We start from the raw sequence: 24,852 nt of genomic DNA on the forward strand, positions 1-24,852 counted from the left end.
ATTCTCCATGATCAGCACTGATACTGGTCTAATATTCTCCAACATCAGCACTGATACACGTCTAATATTCTCCAAAATCAGCACTGTTACAGGTCTAATATCTCCAGCATCAGCACTGATACAGGTCTAATATTCTCCAACTTCAGCACTGATACACGTACAATATTCCCCAACATCAGCACTGATACACGTCTAATATTCTCGAACATCAGCACTGATACAGGTCCAATATGCACCAACATCAGCACTGATACAGGTCTAATATTCTCCAACACCAGCACTGATACAGGTCCAATATGCACCAACATCAGCACTGATACAGGTCTAATATGCACCAACATCAGCACTGATACAGGTCTAATATACTCCAACATCAGCACTCGTACAGGGCTAATATGCTCCAACATCAGCACTGATACAGATCCAATATTCTCCAACATCAGCACTGATACAGGTCTAATATTCTCCAACGTCAGCACTGATACAGGTCTAATATTCTCCAACACCAGCACTGATACAGGTCCAATATGCACCAACATCAGCACTGATACAGGTCTAATATGCACCAACGTCAGCACTGATACAGGTCTAATATTCTCCAACATCAGCACTCGTACAGGTCTAATATTCTCCAACATCAGCACTGATACAGGTCCGTTATGCACCAACATCAGCACTGATACAGGTCTAATATTCAAAAACATCACCACTGATACAGGTCTAATATTCTCCAACATCAGCACTGATACAGGTCTAATATTCTCCAACATCAGCATTGATACATGTATAATATTCCCCAACATCAGCACTGATAAGGGTCTAATATTCCCCAACATCAGCATTGTTACAGGTCCAATATTCTCCAAGATCAGTACAGATACAGGTCTAATATTCTCCAACATCAGCACTGATACAGGTCTAATATTCTCCAACATCAGCACTGGTACAGGTCTAATATTCTCCAACATCAGCATTGATACAGGTCCAATATGCTCCAACATCAGCACTGATGCAGGTCCAATATGCAGCAACATCAGTACTGATACAGGTCTTATATTCCCCAACATCAGCCCTGAGACAGGTCCAATATTCCCCAACATCAGCACTGATACAGGTCTAATATTCCCCAACATCAGAACTGATACAGGGTTAATATACTCCAACATCAGCACTGATACATGTCCAATATTCTCCATGATCAGCACTGATACAGGTCTAATATTCTCCAACATCAGCACTGATACAGGTCTAATATTCTCCAAAATCAGCACTGTTACAGGTCTAATATCTCCAGCATCAGCACTGACACAGGACTAATATTCTCCAACGTCAGCACTGATACAGGTCTAATATTCTCCAACACCAGCACTGATACAGGTCCAATATGCACCAACATCAGCACTGATACAAGTCTAATATGCACCAACATCAGCACTGATACAGGTCTAATATACTCCTACATCAGCACTCGTGCAGGTCTAATATGCTCCAACATCAGCACTGATACAGATCCAATATTCTCCAACATCAGCACTGATACAGGTCTAATATTCTCCAACGTCAGCACTGATACACGTCTAATATTCTCCAACACCAGCACTGATACAGGTCCAATATGCACCAACATCAGCACTGATGCAGGTCTAATATGCACCAACGTCAGCACTGATACAGGTCTAATATTCTCCAACATCAGCACTCGTACAGGTCTAATATGCTCCAACATCAGCACTGATACAGATCCAATGTTCTCCAACATCAGCACTGATACAGGTCTAATATTCTCCAACATCAGCACTGATACAGGTCCATTATGCACCATCATCAACACTGATACAGGTCTAATATTCCCGAACATCAGAACTGATACAGGTCCAATATTCAAAAACATCAGCACTGATACAGGTCTAATATTCTCCAACATCAGCACTGATACAGGTCTAATATTCTCCAACATCAGCATTGATACATGTATAATATTCCCCAACATCAGCACTGATAAGGGTCTAATATTCCCCAACATCAGCATTGTTACAGGTCCAATATTCTCCAAGATCAGTACAGATACAGGTCTAATATTCTCCAACATCAGCACTGATACAGGTCTAATATTCTCCAACATCAGCACTGGTACAGGTCTAATATTCTCCAACATCAGCATTGATACAGGTCCAATATGCTCCAACATCAGCACTGATACAGGTCCAATATGCACCAACATCAGCACTGATACAGGTCTTATATTCCCCAACATCAGCCCTGAGACAGGTCCAATATTCCCCAACATCAGCACTGATACAGGTCTAATATTCCCCAACATCAGAACTGATACAGGGTTAATATACTCCAACATCAGCACTGATACAGGTCCAATATTCTCCATGATCAGCACTGATACTGGTCTAATATTCTCCAACATCAGCACTGATACACGTCTAATATTCTCCAAAATCAGCACTGTTACAGGTCTAATATCTCCAGCATCAGCACTGATACAGGTCTAATATTCTCCAACTTCAGCACTGATACACGTACAATATTCCCCAACATCAGCACTGATACACGTCTAATATTCTCGAACATCAGCAATGATACAGGTCCAATAATCTTCAACATCAGCACTGATACAGGTCTAGGTGGTGGTAGGGATTGTGGATGCATTGGTAATAATTTTCCAAAACTCCCTGGACTCGGCTAAGTTCTCGGCAGACTGGAAAACTGCTAATGTAACACCCTTATTTAAAAAGGGCAGTCGACAGAAGGCTGGAAACTATAGACCGGTTAGCCTAACATTTGTGGTCGGTAAAATTTTGGAGTCCATTATTAAGGAGACAGTAACAGGACATTTGGATAATCATAATTTATTAGGACAAAGTCAGCATGGTTTTATGAAGGGGAAGTCATGTTTGACAAATTTGCTGGAGTTCATTGAGGAAGTAACATATAGGGTGGATAAAGGGGAACCAGTGGACGTAGTGTATTTAGACTTCCAAAAGGCATTTGACAAGGTGCCACACAGAAGATTATTGCTTAAGATAAAAAATCACGGGATTGGGGGTAATATTCTGGCATGGATAGAGGATTGGCTATCTAACAGAAGGCAGAGAGTTGGGATAAATGGTTCATTCTCAGACTGGCAATCAGTAACTAGTGGTTTTCTGCAGGGGTCAGTGCTGGGTCCCCAACTCTTTACAATCTATATTAACGATTTGGAGGAGGGGACCGAGTGTAACATATCAAAGTTTGCAGATGATACTAAGATGGGAGGGAAAGTAGTGAGTGAGGAGGACATAACAAACCTGCAAGGGGACATAGACAGGCTAAGTAAGTGGGCATAGATTTGGCAGATGGAATACAATGCTGGAAAGTGTGAGTTTATGCACTTTGGCAGGAAAAATCGTAGAGCAAGTTATTATCTTAACGGCAAGAAACTGGAAAGTACTGAAGTACAAAGGGATCTGGGGGTCCTGGTGCACGAAACTCAAAAGGTTAGTATGCAGGTGCAGCAAGTGATTAAGAAGGCCAATGGAATGTTGGCTTTCATTGCTAGGGGGATAGAATATAAAAATAGGGAGGTATTGCTTCAGTTGTACAAGGTATTGGTGAGACCGCACCTGGAATACTGCGTACAGTTTTGGTGTCCATACTTAAGAAAGGGCATACTTGCTCTCGAGTCAGTACAAAGAAGGTTCACTCGGTTAATCCCAGGGATGAGGGGATGGACATATGAGGAGAGGTTGAGTAGATTGGGACTCTACTCATTGGAGTTCAGAAGAATGAGAGGCGAGCTTATTGAAACATATAAGATTGTGAAGGGGTTGGATCAGGTGGATGCGGGGAGGATGTTCCCGATGATGGGTGAAACTAGAACTAGGGGGCATAGTCTTAGAATAAGGGGCTGCTCTTTCAAAACTGAGATGAGGAGGAACTACTTCACTCAGAGGGTGGTAGGTCCATGGAATATGCTGCCCCAAAAAGCTGTAGAAGCTACATCATTGCATAAATTTAAAACAGAAATAGGCAGTTTCCGAGAAGTAAAGGGAATTAAGGGTTATGGGGAGCGGGCAGGAATTTGGACATGAGTCTAGGTTCGGATCGGTCATGGCCCTGTGGGTAGCGGAGCGGCCCCAGGGGCCGTGTAGCCTGATCCTGCTCCTATTTCGTGTGTCTACTTCTGTTAAATTCAGGAGATGGTTCTGCGATACTGGATTGGCGGTTAGGATCAGATCAGCCATGATCATATTGAATGGCGGAGCAGGCTCGAGGGGCCGACTGGCCTACTTCTGCTCCTATTTCTTATGTTCTTGTGTTCTTAATATTCCCCAACATCAACATTGCTACATGTCTAAAATTCCCCAGCATCAGCACTGATACAGGTCTAATATTCTCCAAGATCAGCACTGATACAGGTCTAATACTCCCCAAATCAGCACTGATACAGGTCTAATATTCTCCAACATCAGCACTGTTACAAGTCTAATATTCCCCAACATCAACCCAGATACAGGTCTAATATTCTCCAACATCAGCACTGATACAGGTCAAATATTTTCCAACATCAGCACTGATACAGGTCTAATATTCCCCAACATCAGCACTGATACAGGTCTAATATTCTCCAACATCAGCACTGATACTGGTCCAATATTCTCCAACATCAGCACTGATACAGGTCTAATGTTCTCCAACATCAGCACTGATACAGGTCTAATATTCTCCAACATCAGCACTGATACTGGTCTAATATTCTCCAACATCAGCACGGATACAGGTCTATTATTCCCCAACATCAGCACTGATACAGGTCTATTATTCCCCAACATCAGCACTGATACAGGTCTAATATTCCCCAACATCAGCACTGATACAGGTCTAAGAATCGCCAACATCACCACTTATAGATGTGAATTATTCCCGAACATCGGCTCTGATACAGGTCGAATATTCCCCAACATCAGCCCTGATACAGGTCTAATATTCCCCAACATCAGCACGGATATAGGTCTAATATTCTCCAACATCATCACTGATGCAGGTCAAATATTCCCGAACATCAGCAATGATACAGATCTAATATTCCCCAACATCAGCACTGATACAGGTCCAATATTCCCCAACATCAGCACTGATACAGGTCCAATATTCCCCAACATCAGCACTGATATAGGTCCAATATTCACCAACATCTGCACTGATACAGGTCTAATATGCTCCAGCATCAGCACTGATAAAGGTCTAATATTCTCCAACATCAGCACTGATACATGTCTCATAGTCTCCAAAATCAGCACTGATACAGGTCTAATAGTCTCCAAAATCAGTACTGATACAGGTCCAATATTGACCAACATCAGCACTGATACAGATCTAATATTCTCCAACATCAGCACTGATACAGGTCTAATATTCTCCAACATCAGCACTGATACTGGTCCAATATTCTCCAACATCAGCACTGATACAGGTCTAATGTTCTCCAACATCAGCACTGATACAGGTCTAATATTCTCCAACATCAGCACTGATACTGGTCTAATATTCTCCAACATCAGCACGGATACAGGTCTATTATTCCCCAACATCAGCACTGATACAGGTCTATTATTCCCCAACATCAGCACTGATACAGGTCTAATATTCCCCAACATCAGCACTGATACAGGTCTAAGAATCGCCAACATCACCACTTATAGATGTGAATTATTCCCGAACATCGGCTCTGATACAGGTCGAATATTCCCCAACATCAGCCCTGATACAGGTCTAATATTCCCCAACATCAGCACGGATATAGGTCTAATATTCTCCAACATCATCACTGATGCAGGTCAAATATTCCCGAACATCAGCAATGATACAGATCTAATATTCCCCAACATCAGCACTGATACAGGTCCAATATTCCCCAACATCAGCACTGATACAGGTCCAATATTCCCCAACATCAGCACTGATATAGGTCCAATATTCACCAACATCTGCACTGATACAGGTCTAATATGCTCCAGCATCAGCACTGATAAAGGTCTAATATTCTCCAACATCAGCACTGATACATGTCTCATAGTCTCCAAAATCAGCACTGATACAGGTCTAATAGTCTCCAAAATCAGTACTGATACAGGTCCAATATTGACCAACATCAGCACTGATACAGATCTAATATTCTCCAACATCAGCACTGATACAAGTCTAATATTCTCCAACATCACCACTGATACAGGTCTAATATTTGCCGACATCAGCACTGATACAGGTCTAATATTCCCCAACATCAGCACTGATACAGGTCTAATAATCTCCAACATCAGCACTGATACAGGTCTAATATTCTCCAACATCAGCACTGATACAGGTCTAATATTCTCCAACATCAACACTGATACAGGTCAAATATTCAAAAACATCAGCACTGTTACAGGTCCAATATTCTCCAAGATCAGCACTGATACAGGTCTAATATTCTCCAACATCAGCACTGTTACACGTCTAATATTCCCCAACATCAACCCTGATACAGGTCTAATATTCCCCAACATCAGCACTGATACTGGTCTAATATTATCCAACATCAGCACTGATACAGGTCTATTACTCCCCAACATCAGCACCGATACAGGTCTAATACTCTCCAACATCAGCACTGATATAAGTCTAATATTCCCGAACATCGGCTCTGATACAGGTCGAATATTCCCCAACATCAGCACTGATATAGGTCTCATATTCTCCAACATCAGCACTGATACAGGGCCAATATTGCCCAACATCAGCTCTGATACAGATCTAATATTCCCCAACATCAGCACTGATACAGGTCCAATATTCCCCAACATCAGCACTGATACAGGTCTAATAATCTCCAACATCAGCACTGATACAGGTCTAATATTCTCCAACATCAGCACTGATACAGGTCTAATATTCAAAAACATCAGCACTAATACAGGTCTAATATTCCCCAACATCAGCACTGATACAGGTCCAATATTCCCCCACATCAGCACTGATACAGGTCTAATATTCCCCAACATCAGCACTGATACAGGTCCAATATTCCCCAACATCAGCACTGATACAGGTCTAATATTCCCCAACATCAGCACTGATACAGGTCCAATATTCCCCCACATCAGCACTGATACAGGTCTAATATTTGCCAACATCAGCACTGATACAGGTCTAATATTCTGCAACATCAGCACTGATACAGGTGCAATATTCCCCAACATCAGCACTGATACAGGTCTAATATTCCCCAACATCAGCACTGATACAGGTCAAATATTCCCGAACATCAGCACTGATACAGATCTAAAATTCTCCAGCTTCAGCACTGATACAGGTCTAATATTCTCCAACATCGGCACTGATACAGGTCTAATATTCTCCAACATCAGCACTGATACAGGTCTAATATCCCCCAAATCTGCACTGATACAGGTCTAATAATCTCCAACATCAGCACCGATAAACGTACAATATTCCGCAACATCAGCACTGATACAGGTCCGATATTGTCCAACATCAGCACTGAAACAGGTCTAATATTCTCCAACTTCAGTAATGATACAGGTCTAATATTCTCCAACATCAGCACTGATACAGGTCTAATATTCTTCAACATCAGCACTGATACATGTCCAATAATCTCCAACATCACCACTGATACAGGTCTAATATTACCCAACATCAGCACTGATACAGGTCCAATATTCTCCAAGATCAGCGCTGATACAGGTCTAATATTCCCCAACATCATCACTGATACAAGTCCAATATTCTCCAACATCAGCACTGATACAGGTCCAATGTTGTCCAGCATCAGCACTGATACAAATCTAATATCCTCCAACATCAGCACTGATACAAGTCTAATATTCCCCAACATCGGCTCTGATACACGTCCGATACTTCCCTAAATCAGCAACATACTGGTCTGATACACTTTGAACCCTCTGTACCCCACTGTTCCCCAGTTTGTCCCCTCTATCTTCTTTTTTTCTCTCAGTTTATGTTATTTGCTGTGTCAGTGATCAATTTCTCATTGATGTTTCATTCTCTAAAATATTTCCACATGTGGCTGTTCGGAACTGCGCCTCACTACTGAATTTGTACATCAGTGGATCCGTCCGGTCTTACTGCAACGCCCTTTGACTCTTCACACGAGGCCCCCACAGGTAAGACCTCTCTCAACCTCTGCTCCCAAATGGGCGCCCTCGATTGTCTGTTGTCAATGGCCAGCAATCTAATGAGTCAGAGGTTCAGCGATAGAAAGACCGGACCAATCTGATACTCTCAGACTGATTGAAAAATGAGGGAGAAATTCAGCTTTTGGGGGGGGGGCGGGGTGTAAAACGGGCGTGAGCAGATTGAGCGCTCATTATTTGCCCCTCCATTGAAGTCAAAGCAGGAGCGGTGGATATCTTGGAGCTGCATTGCCCGTTCTTTTGAAAATGCATTGGCCGTGGAAAGGCGGGGCACCACGAGGATGGACGTGTTGGGCGACCAATGGTGGGAGCGTTGGGGCGGGGTGGTCGGAGGCAGGAGATCATGTGATGACACATCCGGGAATATGTCTAACCAGAGATGGAGACCATTTGCAGGGGTTAATCCTCTGTAAATGTCTGCGGCAAGAACAGTTTTTAAACCACAAGTAGAACTAAAATGGTTGCCTGTAGCTAACTAGCCTCAGCCCTGTTACTAACCGTTAGTATTGGCTACCCTTCCTGGATGTAAAGTCTGTAGGTATTATGGCGAATTAATACACAGACTACAAGAGTAACTTTAACAGGACTTTACTATTCGAAGGTCAGAGCGAATCTGCCCAATAAATCCTGACACAGCACTTATATACCGGTGTGGTCACCGTCGGTATTACAGTATACAGCAGCCAAGATAAAGTAGTGCCACACCTAAAATAGTTCTCTTAAAGGTGGACGGTTACATACAATAGTTCCCTTAAAGGTAGAACAGTTACATACACTACAATCCTCCCTTTTTAGCTTACAACATACTTATTCCCCATTAACATAACATCGTAACATATATACAACTTATGCAAAACAGTTCACAGATTCAGTCTCTCTGGAGGCTTCCTGACTCTGTCCGGATAATGCCTCGGTGGTGTAGTAGTTTTCGGCGGGGTAGTAGGTTCTTCTGGCAAGGTCGATTCGGCTTGAAGGACAGTGTCAGGTTCATCTGATTCCAGTATTACCAGATCGGAGGTAGGTGCTCTGGGTATCTCTGCTTCAACATTAGCCGTGTAAGGTTGTGGAGTAGGTTGGTCCTTTGTGGATGACCCTATGATCTGGTCAACATGGCGCCTTATTATGCTGTCACCAATGTCCACGGTATACATCAGCGGCCCTAGCCTTTTCCCAATAGTTCCAGGCTGCCATTTCTCGGTACGGTAGTCCCGGGCCAAAACTTGTTGACCTATCTGAAAGGATCTAGTTGGCCTTTCATTCATGCCCTGAAATTGTCGGTTCTCTACGTCCCTTCTGACGTTTGGCTTAATCAAATCCAGCCGGCATCTTAGTCTTCTGTTGAAAAACATCATGGCGGGAGTTTGGTTTGTGACCGCATGTGTTGCATTCCTGTACGCCAACAAGAAGTTATCTACCTTATGTTGTAGGTTGATGTCTTCATTACCCATGGCCTTTATGGCCTTCTTGAAGGTCTGGACAAACCTTTCAGCTAATCCATTGGTGGCGGGATGGTATGGGGCTGACGTGTAGTGCTTGACCCCATTCCTTTTTAAGAACTTCCTGAATTCTTCGGACACAAATTGCGGTCCATTATCAGAACAGATCTGTTCCGGCAGCCCATTCCTGGCAAATATGGTCCTTAATACTGTGATGGTTTTTTCCGTGGTGGTGGAGGACATCTTTATTACCTCCGGCCACTTGGAGTGTGCATCCACCGCGATTAGAAACATTGAGTCCATAAATGGACCAGCAAAGTCGACGTGTACCCTTTGCCAAGGAGATGAGGGCCACTCCCATGGATGCAGAGGAGCTTGTGGTGGCGCGTTTTGGACCTTCTGGCATCCTAGACAGCTCTTGGTTATTTCTTCGATATCTCCATCAATACCTGGCGACCACACAAACGCTCTTGCTAGGTTCTTCATTTTCACTCCACCCAGATGCCCCTCGTGAAGCTCCTTTAGCACCTTATGCTGAAGTTTGGGTGGAATCACCACTCTAGATCCACACATCAAGGTTCCTCGGCACACTGACAGCTGTTCTTTTCTTTGCGAAAATGCGGGCAGCGTTGGTTCGCCATGTGCTGGCCATCCCTCCACTGTTAAATCGTAGACTCGTGAGAGAGTCGGGTCATTTCTTGTTTCATTTTCGATCATCGAATTTGTTACTGGTAGACATTCCACTATGGATGAGTGGAACATCTCTACCGGGTCCACTGTAGCCGCCTCTTCTACTACTGGCAACGGTAGGCGTGATAACCCATCAGCATTTCCATGCTGTTTGGACCTTTTGTATTCGATGTCATATTGGTGTGCCCCAAGTAACACGGACCACCTCTGTAGCCTTTGCGCTGTCATAGTGGAAACGGCCTTGTTAGGGTTGAATATGGACACCAACGGCTGGTGGTCTGTCAGTAATGTGAACTTCTTGCCCTGCAGGTAATGATTGAATTTCTTTACTCCCCACACAAGGCTGAGGGCCTCCCTATCTATCTGAGCATAATTTCTCTCAGCGGAGGTCAATGATCGGGACGCAAATGCGACTGGCCTTTCCGAGCCATTTGGTAACTTGTGTGAAAGTACTGCTCCAATTCCATAAGGGGAAGCATCACAAGCTAGACGAAGAGGTAACGTTGGGTTGAAATGAGCCAACACTTCCTCAGAGGTAATCAATGCCTTGCTTCTGCGAAAGGCCTTTTTACAGTCCTCGCTCCACTTCCATGGTACTTCTTTCCGCAACAGAGCATTCAGCGGATGCAGCACCGTGGATAGATTTGGCAGGAACTTGTGGTAATAATTAATCAACCCCAGAAACGATCTCAACTGTGATACATTTTCCGGAGCGGGGGCCTTCACGACAGCTTCTATCTTGTCAGGTGACTTGTGCAGCCCCTCTTGGTCAATGACATGACCGCAGTACGAGATCCGTTTCTGGAAGAACTCACATTTCTGGCGATTAACTCGAAGGCCATATTCCTTCAACCTGGTGAGCACCAGTTTCAAATTTGCGAGGTGTTCCTCCTCGTCCTCTCCTGTAATCAGGATATCGTCCAAGTAACACTGAGTGCTTGGAATACCCTGTAAGACCTGCTCCATGGCCCTCTGCCAAATTGCTGGAGCCGAAGCTACTCCAAAAACCAGTCTATTATAACGATACAAGCCTCTGTGCGTGTTGATTGTGAGATACTGGCGCGACTCTTCCTCGACTTCCATTTGTAAGTATGCTTGTGCCAGGTCTATCTTGGTGAAGTGTTTCCCACCAGACAATGAAGCAAAGATATCCTCAATCCGCGGAAGCGGGTATTGTACCGTGTGAAGCAGCGGATTAACTGTGATCTTGAAGTCTCCGCAGATGCGGACCTTTCCCGGTCCCCCTGGCTTGTTACTTGATGAAGACTTCATGACGGGAACAATGGGCGTGGCCCACTCACTCCAGTCCACCTTAGACAGTACCCCTGAACGTTCAAGCTCTTCCAGTTCTGCCTCCACAGCAGGTCGTATTGCGTAAGGTACCGATCTGGCTTTGAAAAATTTTGGGCTTGCATGTTCTGCAATCTGTAGTGTGACCCAGATAGTTTGTCGGTCAGCTTCTTTACTCACATTGTGAATCCTCAGACTACCCAGTTCCTTGCTGTTGGAGTCTGAGTCCGAATTCTGTTCATCTGGACTCTTTCCAGTCACCTTATGTACCTTTCTGTACTTCTTCTGCGGTGACTTAATATTGCTGGTCTTCTTTCCTGACCGGCATACCTTAGCTATGTGACCAAGCTTGCCACATTTTCTACATTCCTGGTTTTTAAACCAGCATTGGTTCTGGTCGTGTGTTGTCTTCCCACAACGATAACATTTCGTTGTACCCGAAGTCATTTGATCCACACTGAGTACCGCTGTCTTCCGCTGCATTTCCACCGTGCCTCTCGCTGCGGCTTCGTGCGATGCTGCAATAAGGACAGCCTTATCAAGTGTAAGATCGTTCTCTTCGAGCAGTCGTTTTTGTGTTCCTTCCTTCGACATCCCGCACACGAACTTGTCTCTCAGTGCCTGTGTCAGATTTACCCCAAACTGACAGTATTTTGCTAGCCTACGCAGTTCAACCAGGTACTCCGCGTTGCTTTCCTCTTTTCGTTGCATTCGCACGTAAAATTTAGATCGTTCCGCTAACATCAGCGGTGCGGGGTTAAAATGATCCTTCAGGACAGCAACAATATTAGCGAAAGACTGATCCGCCGGTTTAGCTGGTGATAGAAGATGCTTCAATAACCCGTATGTCTTCGCACCCATTGAGTTTAGTAAGGTTAGAGCTTTGTCATAATTTGCTATCTTATTGACCTTACAATATATCTCGATGCGTTCTACATACGTGGCCCAATCTTCCACATCGGAATCGAAACCGTTGATGTTACTACGCTTAGGCATCTTCACACTCTTCCTGAGAAACAACAACGAAATATTTCTTTAACTTTTTTTTTCCAAAATGGCGGTTTCCCGCGCTTGTCTTCTTCCCCGCCTACTGGCGGCTTCCCGCGTTTCTTCCCCTGGCGGGAGGGGTAAGCTTTTCCCTCGGGCGACGACCGCTGGCTTTCGGGGTTCGCAGCCTGCGCGTCGGCTTCAGTGCGTTCCTTGTTCCCTTTTCTCGGCAGGGCAACCGGCGCTGGGTACAACCCGTTGACGGCGAACAGTTTCAGCCGCTGGGCTGGATCTCGCTCAGTCTCCCTCGCTCGGGCTCTGTCTCTCCCGCTCGCTCGGCTCTGTCTCTCCCTCAGCGGCTTCCAATCGCGCCTCCCAGCCCTCTCGCAGTCCGGTGCTTTCCTCCCCGGCTGCGGCTGAGTTCTCCGCGATTTATTTATTTTTATATCTTCCCGCGCCTTACGATCCCGGTCGCAGCGCTTCGTGGCCTCGGTCGCTGCCCGGCCTTTTTCACTCCACTCGCGCCTCCCAGCCCTCTCGCAGTCCGGTGCTTTCCTCCCCGGCTGCAGCTGAGTTCTCCGCGATTTATTTATTTTTATATCTTCCCGCGCCTTACGATCCCGGTCGCAGCGCCTCGTGGCCTCGGTAGCTGCCCGGCCTTTTTCGCCGGTCGCGGTCTAGCTGTCTCACGACACCGTTGCGTCTCCCAGCCCGCTTGTACCGCGGCTTCCGTGCTCCACGCTGCCCCAGTCTCAGCGCCTCTGGGCCCGACTTCTGTCCGGCTCCTTTCCCCCGACCGTGGTCGAGTTCACCGCCCTTATCCTCCGTTTATTTTTTTATTTATTTTCCCTTTACTCACAGTCACCGTGGCCGACTTGCTTCTCGTGCTGATCGGCTCACTCACCACCGTGGCAGAAGGGACAATCAGTGCCTGTTGCTGATGGAAGGCTTCGTGTCTGAATTCTTCCTTCTTCCTTGCTCTGCAGACTCGAGTTTTCTCTCAGCAGAACGACGAGGGCGGGTGCCTCTTCTCGACGCTCGTTAACTGCTTCGGAAGTATTGTTGCCGCAGGGTAAGATCGAACTCGTCGCCACTGTAAAGTCTGTAGGTATTATGGCGAATTAATACACAGACTACAAGAGTAACTTTAACAGGACTTTACTATTCGAAGGTCAGGGCGAATCTGCCCAATAAATCCTGACACAGCACTTATATACCGGTGTGGTCACCGTCGGTATTACAGTATACAGCAGCCAAGATAAAGTAGTGCCACACCTAAAATAGTTCTCTTAAAGGTGGACGGTTACATACAATAGTTCCCTTAAAGGTAGAACAGTTACATACACTACACTGGACTGCTCAGGTTGACATTTTGAAATTCAGCCTCCAGTCAGCTCGCCTTACCCAGCATGCAGTTAGCATAGCACCATGGTAACCGAGACCTTGCACTTTAAGAGCCTGATCTGTGAATCACGCTGCTGGAAGCTGGTATGTTCATCTATTGCACCAATTCCTTCATTTTTATTTTAAGAAGCCCTTGGTAGGCCACATTTATAAATATACTGCTTCAGATTATTTTAAGGTCATAGGGACATTAAAAAAAATTGGGTTTTTTAAATTTTGTTTGAACACTTTCATTTATTAGTTATAGAAATATTGGAAATGGGGAAAAAAGTCTGTTTGATTATACAGGACGGTTGGAGGGGGAGATCTTGTGATAAAACCTCCATGAATGCGTCCAACCAGAGTTGGCGACCCCACCCTGTATTTGAGCCTCCACTGAGCTGAGACCAGGGAAATGTGACAGGACATGTGATGACATCACACCAACCATGTTTCCACATATTACCGTCCTTACAGGCACAAGGGCTCCGCAGGCCTGGCAGATTCCTGGAAGGTCCCAGGGATTTTCCCACTCATTTTTCCCTAGGTTTGCTCCCAGGGAACAAGCGCTTCCCAGGCCCAAGCAAAGGAAAGTTGGCCCGTCGAGCCAGCTGTGTAGCAGGCCTGTGATATTATTGAATGGTTTTGCTCCCTCCCTTCCCCCGCCCACCTCCACACCACAGCCTGTAACACAGGAGACCTTTTAGGAGCCAGATTTATTATCAGAGAATGAGACAGGTCACAAACCCTCTCAACACACACATCATGCATGGATTAATGTTCTGAGTGAGGTACCTTTAACCAAAGTGAATGAAGCTCACAGCACATAAGGGCGCTGATGGGTCAAGGACTCTATAAAACCAAAGTCACTCTTAACCCAGTGCTCCTGTTAAACGTTAGGGAGGAAGGAGAGTGAAAGACAGAGAGAGAGAGAGAGAGAGAGAGCGCTAAACAGACAGAAAGAAAAAGGACAGACAGAGTGAGAGAAGGAAGAGAGATAGGAGAGTGAAAGAAGGAGAAAGACAAGAGAGACAGAGAATGAGACAGAGAGGAGGGATGGACAAAAGAGAGGAGGGAGGCAGAGGAGAGACAGAGGTAGAGGGAGAGAGAAACAGATACAGATAGATATAGACAGAAAGAAGGAGAGATAGGGAGAGAGAGAAGATACAAAGAGAGAGAGAAAGAAACAGAGTGGCAGAAAGAAAGAGCAGAAAAAGACAGCGAGCGAGAGAGACAGTGAGAGGCAGAGAGGGAGAGAGAGAGATGGGAGAGAGCGAGGGGGAAAGCAATTAAATCAGTTGTAAAGGCTTTGGGGCAGGATCACACTGTGACCTCTGTGCAGCTCATCAGGTGCAGGTGATCCAATCATTTATCATGTTACTCACTCCGAGGACTCAGCCTCCAAAATACACTCAGCACCATTTTAATTCCTGTAAACACTGCATAAAAATAACTTATCACATCATCGGCACTGCTACGATTTGGGGATTCAAGGCCTTTGAGTGAGACTCAATCACTTTGGTTTCAGTATATCTAACTAAGAAAGATATCTACTTATTCTTGTGATGTGGGCGCTGCCGGCAAGGCTGGCATTTATTGCCCATCCCATGAGAAGATAGTGGTGGGCCCTCTTTATTAAACCCAGCTCCTGGTGTTTAAAGCAGTTTCCAATTGATTTCACTCTGTCTGACCGTACGTCTCATTCCTGACATTCACCAAGATATTCTTCCTGTCAGGTAGAACTCTGTGCTTGTGTTAAACAGAAGTGGAGACCCTAGGGTTCATTTAACAAGTGAGGCTCCACAGAGGTTCCAGATACACAGTCGCTGTGCAGGCAATGTACCCTATCACAGAGCAGGATTGGAAACCCTGCCTAACGGAAGCACCCCCCACCCCCGCCCCCCAGGACCGATGTTCCTGTTACCCTGGTAACCTGGCCAGTCGGGAGGACAATCAGGCAGGAATTGATCCACCAGCTCCCCTCCCCCACCCAATGAACTTGCAGCAACTCCAGGCAAGTGTGTTATAATAGGAGGATATTATTGTCTTTTAATCCATCCTTGGGAGGTGTGTGACATTGACAAGCAGGCATTTATTGTCTATCCCCGGTGCCTGAGGGCATTAACAGTCAGCCACATAGTGCGGGACTGGAGTCACCTGTAGGCCCAGACCCATTAGCTGTGGCCAGTTCCCAGGAGGACATTAATGAGCCAGTTAGGTTTTTACGACAATCCAGCAGAACTCTTGGTAATTTTTTGGTGCCAGGCCACAGATTACCAGATTTGCTGAATTCACTTAACATAAATTGCCTTGGTGAGATTTGAAATCACCATCTCTGTGCTGCAAATCCAGGACCAGAACCACGAGGCTACTGGACCATGTATCTTTAAGTCAGATTTGTTTAGCTATTTGCTTAGGAAGGACGTGAAGGCTTTGGAGAGGGTGCAGAAGAGATTTACTAGAATGGTTCCAGGGATGAGGGATTACAGTTACGTGGCTAGACTGGAGAAGCTGGGGTTGTTCTCCTTGGAGCAGGGAAGGCTAAGAGGAGATTTGATAGAGGTGTTCAAAATCATGAAGGGTTTAGATAGAGTAAATAAGGAGAAACTGTTTCCAGTGGCTGAAGGGTCGATAAACAGAGGGCACAGATTGAAGGTGATTGGCAGAAGAACCAGAGGCGACTTGAGGAAAAACTTTTTTACGCAGCGAGTGGTTAGGATTTGGAACGCGCTGCCTGATAGGGCGGTGGAGGCAGATTCAATAGTAGTCTTCAAAAGGGAATTGGATAAATATTTGAAGAAGGGATTGCAGGGATGCGGGGTAGGAGCGCGGGAGTGGGACTAACTGGATTGCCGAATGGCCTCCTTCTGTGCTGTACTGCTCTGTGGTTCTATTGTACCAAACCTGCAATTTATCTCCCAGTATTTGCAATGCGAGGATGGAGGTCAAAACTGAAATGCGAGTTTTTCTGGTGCAAACGTGCAAATGTGAAAACCGTACACATTTCTTAATCCTTCAGTGTGTATCGCAGACAGTGCGATGGGTCTTGATTTCAACACACTGCGGGTCTGCAGGTCTGTGGAGGACAGGGACTGGGAGTTCACAAAGAACAAAAGACAAGAGTCTGGCGAAGCAGTATTCTTAATGTGACGCCTGCACTAATAAATGATGGAGAGTTAGCGAGCCTTGCCCAGTGATCATCCCCACCCCACTGGGCAGACAGCACCTCCTCACCATTCACACAGTTATCCGATGGCTGGAGACACTTTCCCCGGACAGGATGGCAGAGTGGCTGGCTGGGAGATACTTAAAACAATCAGATCAATCGTAAGGAAATAACAGCCTTTAGTGCTAATGGCAGGGTTTAGTTTAAGAGGGAGCTTTAATGTACGTTAATCACACAGGCCAGCACTCCCAGCGTCAGTGATCAATCATCTCTGTAAGGCCTGAGCCAGCTTATTACAGGAGCAGCCATTCAGAATAAGCTGCACTGCGGCCCACAGCCCCCGCTCCAACAGATGTAGTCCTGCTCAACCTCCTCAATGGAAGGGAATTCCCAAACTCATTCAACGCCTATTGAAGGTCAGCGAGTGTGTGGGCACTTTCATTTAAGGTCATGACTGTGCGCAAATCATCCCTTCTGTTTGTGGGTAAACGTCCTGCAACTCCCTCTCAAATGGACTGCACCTTCTTCATTCAAACCGTTCCTACTGCCAGGTTAATAGGCTAACGTATGGTGTGCCTCCCCTACAGATCCTGAGACCTTTATCTACAGGAGAGCTCTGTCTGTGGGGAGCAGTGTCTGGGGGGAGCCGTGTCTGTGGGGAGCCGTGTCTGTGGGGAACAGTGTCTGGTAGGGAGACGTGTCTGTGGGGAACAGTGTCTGGTAGGGAGACGTGTCTGTGGGGAACAGTGTCTGGTAGGGAGACGTGGCTGTGGGGAGCCATGTCTGGGGGGAGCAGTGTCTGCGGGGAGCCGTGTCTGGGGGGAGCAGTGTCTGTGGGGAACAGTGTCTGTGGGGAGCCGTGTCTGTGGGGAGCCGTGTCTGGGGGGAGCAGTGTCTGTGGGGAACAGTGTCTGGTAGGGAGCCGTGTCTGGGGGGAGCAGTGTCTGGGGGGAGCCGTGTCTGTGGGGAGCCGTGTCTGTGGGGAACAGTGTCTGGTAGGGAGACGTGTCTGTGGGGAACAGTGTCTGGTAGGGAGACGTGGCTGTGGGGAGCCATGTCTGGGGGGAGCAGTGTCTGGGGGGAGCAGTGTCTGTGGGGAACAGTGTCTGGGGGGAGCCGTGTCTGTGGGGAACAGTGTCTGTGGGGAGCCGTGTCTGGGGGGAGCCATGTCTGTGGGAAGCCATGTCTGGGGGGAGCAGTGTCTGTGGGGAGCCGTGTCTGGGGGGAGCCGTGTCTGTGGGGAGCCGTGTCTGTGGGGAGCCGTGTCTGGGGGGAGCAGTGTCTGTGGGGAGCAGTGTCTGGTAGGGAGACATGGCTGTGGGGAACAGTGTCTGTGGGGAGCCATGTCTGGGGGGAGCAGTGTCTGTGGGAAGCCATGTCTGGGGGGAGCAGTGTCTGGGGGGAGCCGTGTCTGTGGGGAGCCGTGTCTGTGGGGAGCCGTGTCTGGGGGGAGCAGTGTCTGGGGGGAGCAGTGTCTGTGGGGAGCAGTGTCTGGTAGGGAGACGTGTCTGTGGGGAGCCATGTCTGGGGGGAGCAGTGTCTGGGGGGAGCAGTGTCTGTGGGGAGCCGTGTCTGGGGGGAGCCGTGTCTGTGGGGAACAGTGTCTGTGGGGAGCCGTGTCTGGGGGGAGCCGTGTCTGTGGGAAGCCATGTCTGTGGGGAACAGTGTCTGTGGGGAGCAGTGTCTGGTAGGGAGACGTGTCTGTGGGGAACAGTGTCTGGTAGGGAGACGTGGCTGTGGGGAACAGTGTCTGGTAGGGAGACGTGTCTGTGGGGAACAGTGTCTGGTAGGGAGACGTGGCTGTGGGGAACAGTGTCTGGTAGGGAGACGTGGCTGTGGGGAGCCGTGTCTGTGGGGAGCCGTGTCTGGGGGGAGCCGTGTCTGTGGGGAACAGTGTCTGTGGGGAGCCGTGTCTGGGGGGAGCCGTGTCTGTGGGAAGCCATGTCTGGGGGGAGCAGTGTCTGTGGGGAGCCGTGTCTGGGGGGAGCCGTGTCTGTGGGGAGCCGTGTCTGTGGGGAGCCGTGTCTGGGGGGAGCAGTGTCTGTGGGGAGCAGTGTCTGGTAGGGAGACGTGTCTGTGGGGAACAGTGTCTGGTAGGGAGACGTGGCTGTGGGGAGCCATGTCTGGGGGGAGCAGTGTCTGTGGGAAGCCATGTCTGGGGGGAGCAGTGTCTGGGGGGAGCCGTGTCTGGGGGGAGCAGTGTCTGTGGGGAGCAGTGTCTGTGGGGATCAGTGTCTGGACTGATCAGTGTCTGCGAGGAGCAATGGTGTCTGCGGGGAGAAGCGGTGTCTGTGGGGGTGGGGGGTGCGGTTTCTGCAGATTTTCAGTGTGTACGGTGAGTGGTGTTTGCGGAGGGGAGCAGTGTCTGTGGGTTTACCGCATCTGCGGGGTTGCAGTGTCTGCAGGGAGCAGTGTCTGTGGGTTTACAACGTCTGCAGGGAGCAGTGTCTGTGGGTTTACAGCGTCTGCAGGGAGCAGTGTCTGTGGGTTTACAGCGTCTGCAGGGAGCAGTGTCTGTGGGTTTACAGCGTCTGCAGGGAGCAGTGTCTGTGGGTTTACAGCATCTGCGGGGTTGCAGTGTCTGTGGGTTTACAGCGTCTGCGGGGTTGCAGTGTCTGTCGGTTTACAGCATCTGCGGGGTTGCAGTGTCTGGGTTTATAGTGTCTGCGGGAAGCAGCGGTGTCTGTGGGGATGCTTGTTTACCAAGCACTAAATCACTAAATGTATTGTTTGTTCTCGGGACTGAATGTGATCATTGTCTGTCCCTTTGTTTATCCATTGATTCCATTCTATGTGTTATTTGTCTTGTACTTTGACCCCACCACCATTTTATGACAAATGTTTGCAAAGGCTGATGGGTAAGGGGGCTGCCTCCAGTCCTCGGCCTAGCCTCGAGGAGTTGCACGAGGAGCCTGCGGGCTGCTTTGTCCTTCAATTCCACTTCCTCTTTCTGGGAAGAAGCCCGATTGTTTCTCGGAGCTGCCGTCATGTTCTCCAAGCCCTTCTAGCAGGAAGAGGATGCAAAGCCAGGAGGAGTGGGGAAGGAGCTGGATGGAGCAATGAAGATGCAGCTCATTGCATAGCCACTCCTGCCTTTTTCATTTTGAGAAGAGCCAGTTGTTCTTTAATTGAGCACCTTTGTATCCTGACAGCAGTTGGCAACATGGGATGTGTTTGTCGCCTCTCTGTTCTGTTGATGTTGCCCGCTGGCTGCTTTGCTTTCCCTTTGTCAGAGTTTCACCGGATTTTGTTTTCTTTGCTGAATTACGGCATTTACTTCCCTAACAACAGAAGGAGAGGAGCAAGCTCTGTCCTTTGTTGGAGTTCAGCAGAGCTACAGGCAGCAGAGCATCATCGAGAGGATTGGGGCCGAGATAGGCCCGAATGAGCAAACCAGTCCAATTCTTCAGGAGCCGCTCGTAACCCTGAGCACTGTGTGGACTGAGGAGGTCGTGGCTATGACCCCTTCAGTCGGTGAGGAGGCACTGCTCACTCTGGACAGTCCCCAGGCATTAGAAGTAGCTGCGGATGTGTCTGCGCTGACAGCAGCATGTTTCGGATTTGAAGAGAGACACATCAGTGTGGAACAAGGACCTCTCGATATGGCTCACGTAGTTCCACCAGCCTCAGAACAGACCGTGGGCCTGGAGCTGACTGAGAGCATGGAGCATAAAATGAAAGTACTTCCTCCTGAGGACACTGAAGCGTTGGACATGGTTACTGGAGATGATGCAGGGGAATCAACAGAGGTGACCCTGACTGAAGAGAATATTCAAGAGGCTGAGTCTGACATAAAAGCTACTGCATGGCCAAGGCCAACTGAAGACAGCGAGGGTGTGGAGGGTCTGGGAGATGCTGAATTCAGAGAGTTGGGTGAGGAAGACCAGTCGGCAGCTGTCGAGCACGAAGCAGCGACTCCGGTGGAAGAGGTTGAAGTCCATCAGCCCCAGCCAGCCACTTGGGACGGAGCAGGGAGGCCTCTCCAAGCCCAGTCACATGGAACCCAGAGAAGTGAGCGTGAAGAAGATCTGCCTGTGTCAGCAGCGAAAGGTTTGTGGCTCTCTCTCTGTCCTGTCAGCACCCTCTCTCTCTCTTGCTCTCTCTCTCTCTCTCTCTCTCTCTCTCTCGAGCAAACACAACATGTCCCGCTGCCTCTTGCTGCCTCTTTTGGCTGCCTGGAGCTCGCCAATCCTGAACTGCTGCCTCACACTCTCACTCTTGGCTTCAAACTCCAATTGCTTCTTCTCACAGATCTCCTGCTGCATGATGTATTATTGCATGTGTGACCGTCATGTCCTGTGCCCTTCACCTGTTCTTTCTGTGCCTCCTCACAGTGATACCCATGATGTAAAAACACATCTTGTACTTTGGGTTACATTTTACAGCAGTAGCTTTTAATCCGTTGAGTTTGCAAAGAACCGCGATTACTCCAGTCACCCAGAGACAAAATAAAAGTCTGGCAGCAAGAAGAAAGGAAAGCGGAATGTAGAGAGTGTGGGTGTTAGTGCCAGTCGCGGGAATGTGACGAAGGCGGAGGTTCAGGGCAGTCTCCGCCATTTCGAGAGTACCCTTCTTAATGATTCAGGTGGAATCACCTCACTGAACCAAGGGCTCAGAGACTCAAAAGCACAGAGACAGTGAGATGCTGTGACTGACAGCAGCTTCCAGCAATGGCTGGTCACTGTTGAAAGAAATCAGGTCCCCGAGGAGGGGGCGAGTAGGGACAGTGAAATAGGGTATGTGTAGGGTAAGAGGGATAGGGGCAGTGTAGGGGAGACAGGGGCAGGGCAGGGGGGCAGGAGCAATGCGGGGGAGACAGGGGCTGGGCAGGGGGAAGGGGCAGCGTAGGGGAGACGGGGCAGGACGGGGGAAGGGGCAGTGTTTGGGCGAACTGGAGCAGGGTAGGGCGGATGGGGCAGTGTAGGGGAGACAGGGGGATGGGGCAGTGTAGGGGAGACAGGGGGATGGGGCAGTGTAGGGGAGACGGGCGGATGGGGCAGTGTAGGGGAGACAGGGGGATTGGGCAGTGTGGGGGAGACAGGGGGATGGGGCAGTGTAGGGGAGCCAGGGGGATGGGGCAGTGTAGGGGAGACAGGGGGATTGGGCAGTGTAGGGGAGACAGGGGGATGGGGCAGTGTAGGGGAGACGGGCGGATGGGGCAGTGTAGGGGAGACAGGGGGATTGGGCAGTGTGGGGGAGACAGGGGGATGGGGCAGTGTAGGGGAGCCAGGGGGATGGGGCAGTGTAGGGGAGCCAGGGGGATTGGGCAGTGTAGGGGAGACAGGGGGATTGGGCAGTGTAGGGGAGCCGGGGGATGGGGCAGTGTAGGGGAGACAGGGGGATGGGGCAGTGTGGGGGAGACAGGGGGATGGGGCAGTGTAGGGGAGCCGGGGGATGGGGCAGTGTAGGGGAGACAGGGGGATTGGGCAGTGTGGGGGAGACAGGGGGATGGGGCAGTGTAGGGGAGCCAGGGGGATGGGGCAGTGTAGGGGAGACGGGCGGATGGGGCAGTGTAGGGGAGACAGGGGGATTGGGCAGTGTGGGGGAGACAGGGGGATGGGGCAGTGTAGGGGAGCCAGGGGGATGGGGCAGTGTAGGGGAGCCAGGGGGATTGGGCAGTGTAGGGGAGACAGGGGGATTGGGCAGTGTAGGGGAGACAGGGGGATTGGGCAGTGTAGGGGAGACGGGGGGATGGGGCAGTGTGGGGGAGACGGGGGGATGGGGCAGTGTAGGGGAGACAGGGGGAAGGGGCAGTGTAGGGGAGACAGGGGGATGGGGCAGTGTAGGGGAGCCAGGGGGATGGGGCAGTGTAGGGGAGACGGGCGGATGGGGCAGTGTAGGGGAGACAGGGGGATTGGGCAGTGTGGGGGAGACAGGGGGATGGGGCAGTGTAGGGGAGCCAGGGGGATGGGGCAGTGTAGGGGAGACAGGGGGATTGGGCAGTGTAGGGGAGACAGGGGGATGGGGCAGTGTGGGGGAGACAGGGGGATGGGGCAGTGTAGGGGAGCCAGGGGGATGGGGCAGTGTAGGGGAGACGGGCGGATGGGGCAGTGTAGGGGAGACAGGGGGATGGGGCAGTGTGGGGGAGACAGGGGGATGGGGCAGTGTAGGGGAGCCAGGGGGATGGGGCAGTGTAGGGGAGACGGGCGGATGGGGCAGTGTAGGGGAGACAGGGGGATTGGGCAGTGTGGGGGAGACAGGGGGATGGGGCAGTGTAGGGGAGCCAGGGGGATTGGGCAGTGTAGGGGAGACAGGGGGATTGGGCAGTGTAGGGGAGACAGGGGGATTGGGCAGTGTAGGGGAGACAGGGGGATTGGGCAGTGTAGGGGAGACAGGGGGATTGGGCAGTGTAGGGGAGACAGGGGGAAGGGGCAGTGTAGGGGAGACGGGGGGATGGGGCAGTGTGGGGGAGACGGGGGGATGGGGCAGTGTAGGGGAGACAGGGGGAAGGGGCAGTGTAGGGGAGACAGGGGGATGGGGCAGTGTAGGGGAGACGGGCTGGGCAGGGGGGATCGGACAATGTGGAGCAGGGGAGGGGGGAGTGGTAGCGGCTGTGTCAAGACTTGTGTTCTGTTGCTAGCTGATGATAAGAGTTGCTTGGAATCCTGACTAACTAATGAACATCTCCAGATGGAATAAGTGGCAGAAGCGACATTTTATTTAAAATGGACGATTGATATCTGCTTTATGCTGTAGAGATGCTGCACATCCCACTCAAAAATACCCAACCACGTGCTCCAGCCAGTATACAGAGTAACGGGACAGTTAGTACGTTATACAGGGCAGGAGTCACTCACCACTGTGAAACGTGATTGCAGACACAAACCTATCAGAGAACAAATTAACTCCGCTCTATGTCCATGGGGTAAGAACCTGGGCAGCAGAAACTGACTTCTAATCATAGCGAAGAAACACAACAGGGACTTGACATGATTGATTGGGGAGTCCGTCATGCACTCACTGTTAAAAAGAGCCAGCGCAGACTTGATGGGCCGAGTGGCCTCCTTCTCTGCTGTACAATTCTGTGACTATGTAATTCTATACACAGCAGCTACAATACACACAGGAGCTACAATACACACAGGGTCAACAATATACACAGGAGCTACAATATACACAGGGGCTACAATATACCCAGGAGCTACTATATACACAGGAGTGACAATATACACAGGTGCTTCAATATACACAGGAGCTACGATATACACAGGAGCTACGATGTACACAGGAGCGACAATATACACAGGAGGTACAATATGCACAGTGGCTAAACATAGAAACATAGAAGATAGGAACAGGAGTTAACCATTCGGCCCCTCGGGCCTGCTCCGCCATTCAATGAGGTCATGGCTGATCATCCAAATTCAGTACCCTGTTCCTGCCTTCTACCCATATCCCTTGATCCCTTTAGCCTTAAGAAATATATCCAACTCCTTCTTGAATATATTTAATGAATTGGCCTCTACTGCCTTCTGTGGTAGAGAATTCCACAGGTTCACCACTCTCTGGGTGAAGAAATTCCTCCTCATCTCTGCCCTAAATGGCTTACCCCTTATCCTTAGACTGTGACCCCTGTTTCTGGACTCCCCGGCCAGCGGGAACATCCTTCCTGCATCCAGTCTGTCTAGTCCTGTTAGAATTTTATAAGTTTCAATGAGATCCCCTCTCATTCTTCTAAACTCCAGCAAGT

General features: G+C 49.0%; 1 protein-coding gene across 6 annotated transcripts in view; it reads left to right on the plus strand.

Annotated features, from left to right (window-relative positions):
* The window catches only part of maptb (microtubule-associated protein tau b), a 709,263-nt gene that overhangs the window by 326,941 nt on the left and 357,470 nt on the right, over nt 1-24,852 (plus strand). For all 6 annotated transcript variants that reach the window (XM_085966675.1, XM_085966677.1, XM_085966678.1 and 3 more), the window contains exons 4-5: nt 8,124-8,180; nt 20,454-21,212. In XM_085966675.1, the coding sequence (XP_085822801.1) occupies nt 8,124-8,180; nt 20,454-21,212 (816 nt within the window). The remainder of the gene's footprint in view (nt 1-8,123; nt 8,181-20,453; nt 21,213-24,852) is intronic.

This window comes from Somniosus microcephalus, chromosome 24 (assembly GCF_052327205.1).
Source record: "Somniosus microcephalus isolate GS21.2 chromosome 24, FLI_Smic_1.0, whole genome shotgun sequence".
Classification (NCBI taxonomy): domain Eukaryota; kingdom Metazoa; phylum Chordata; class Chondrichthyes; order Squaliformes; family Somniosidae; genus Somniosus; species Somniosus microcephalus.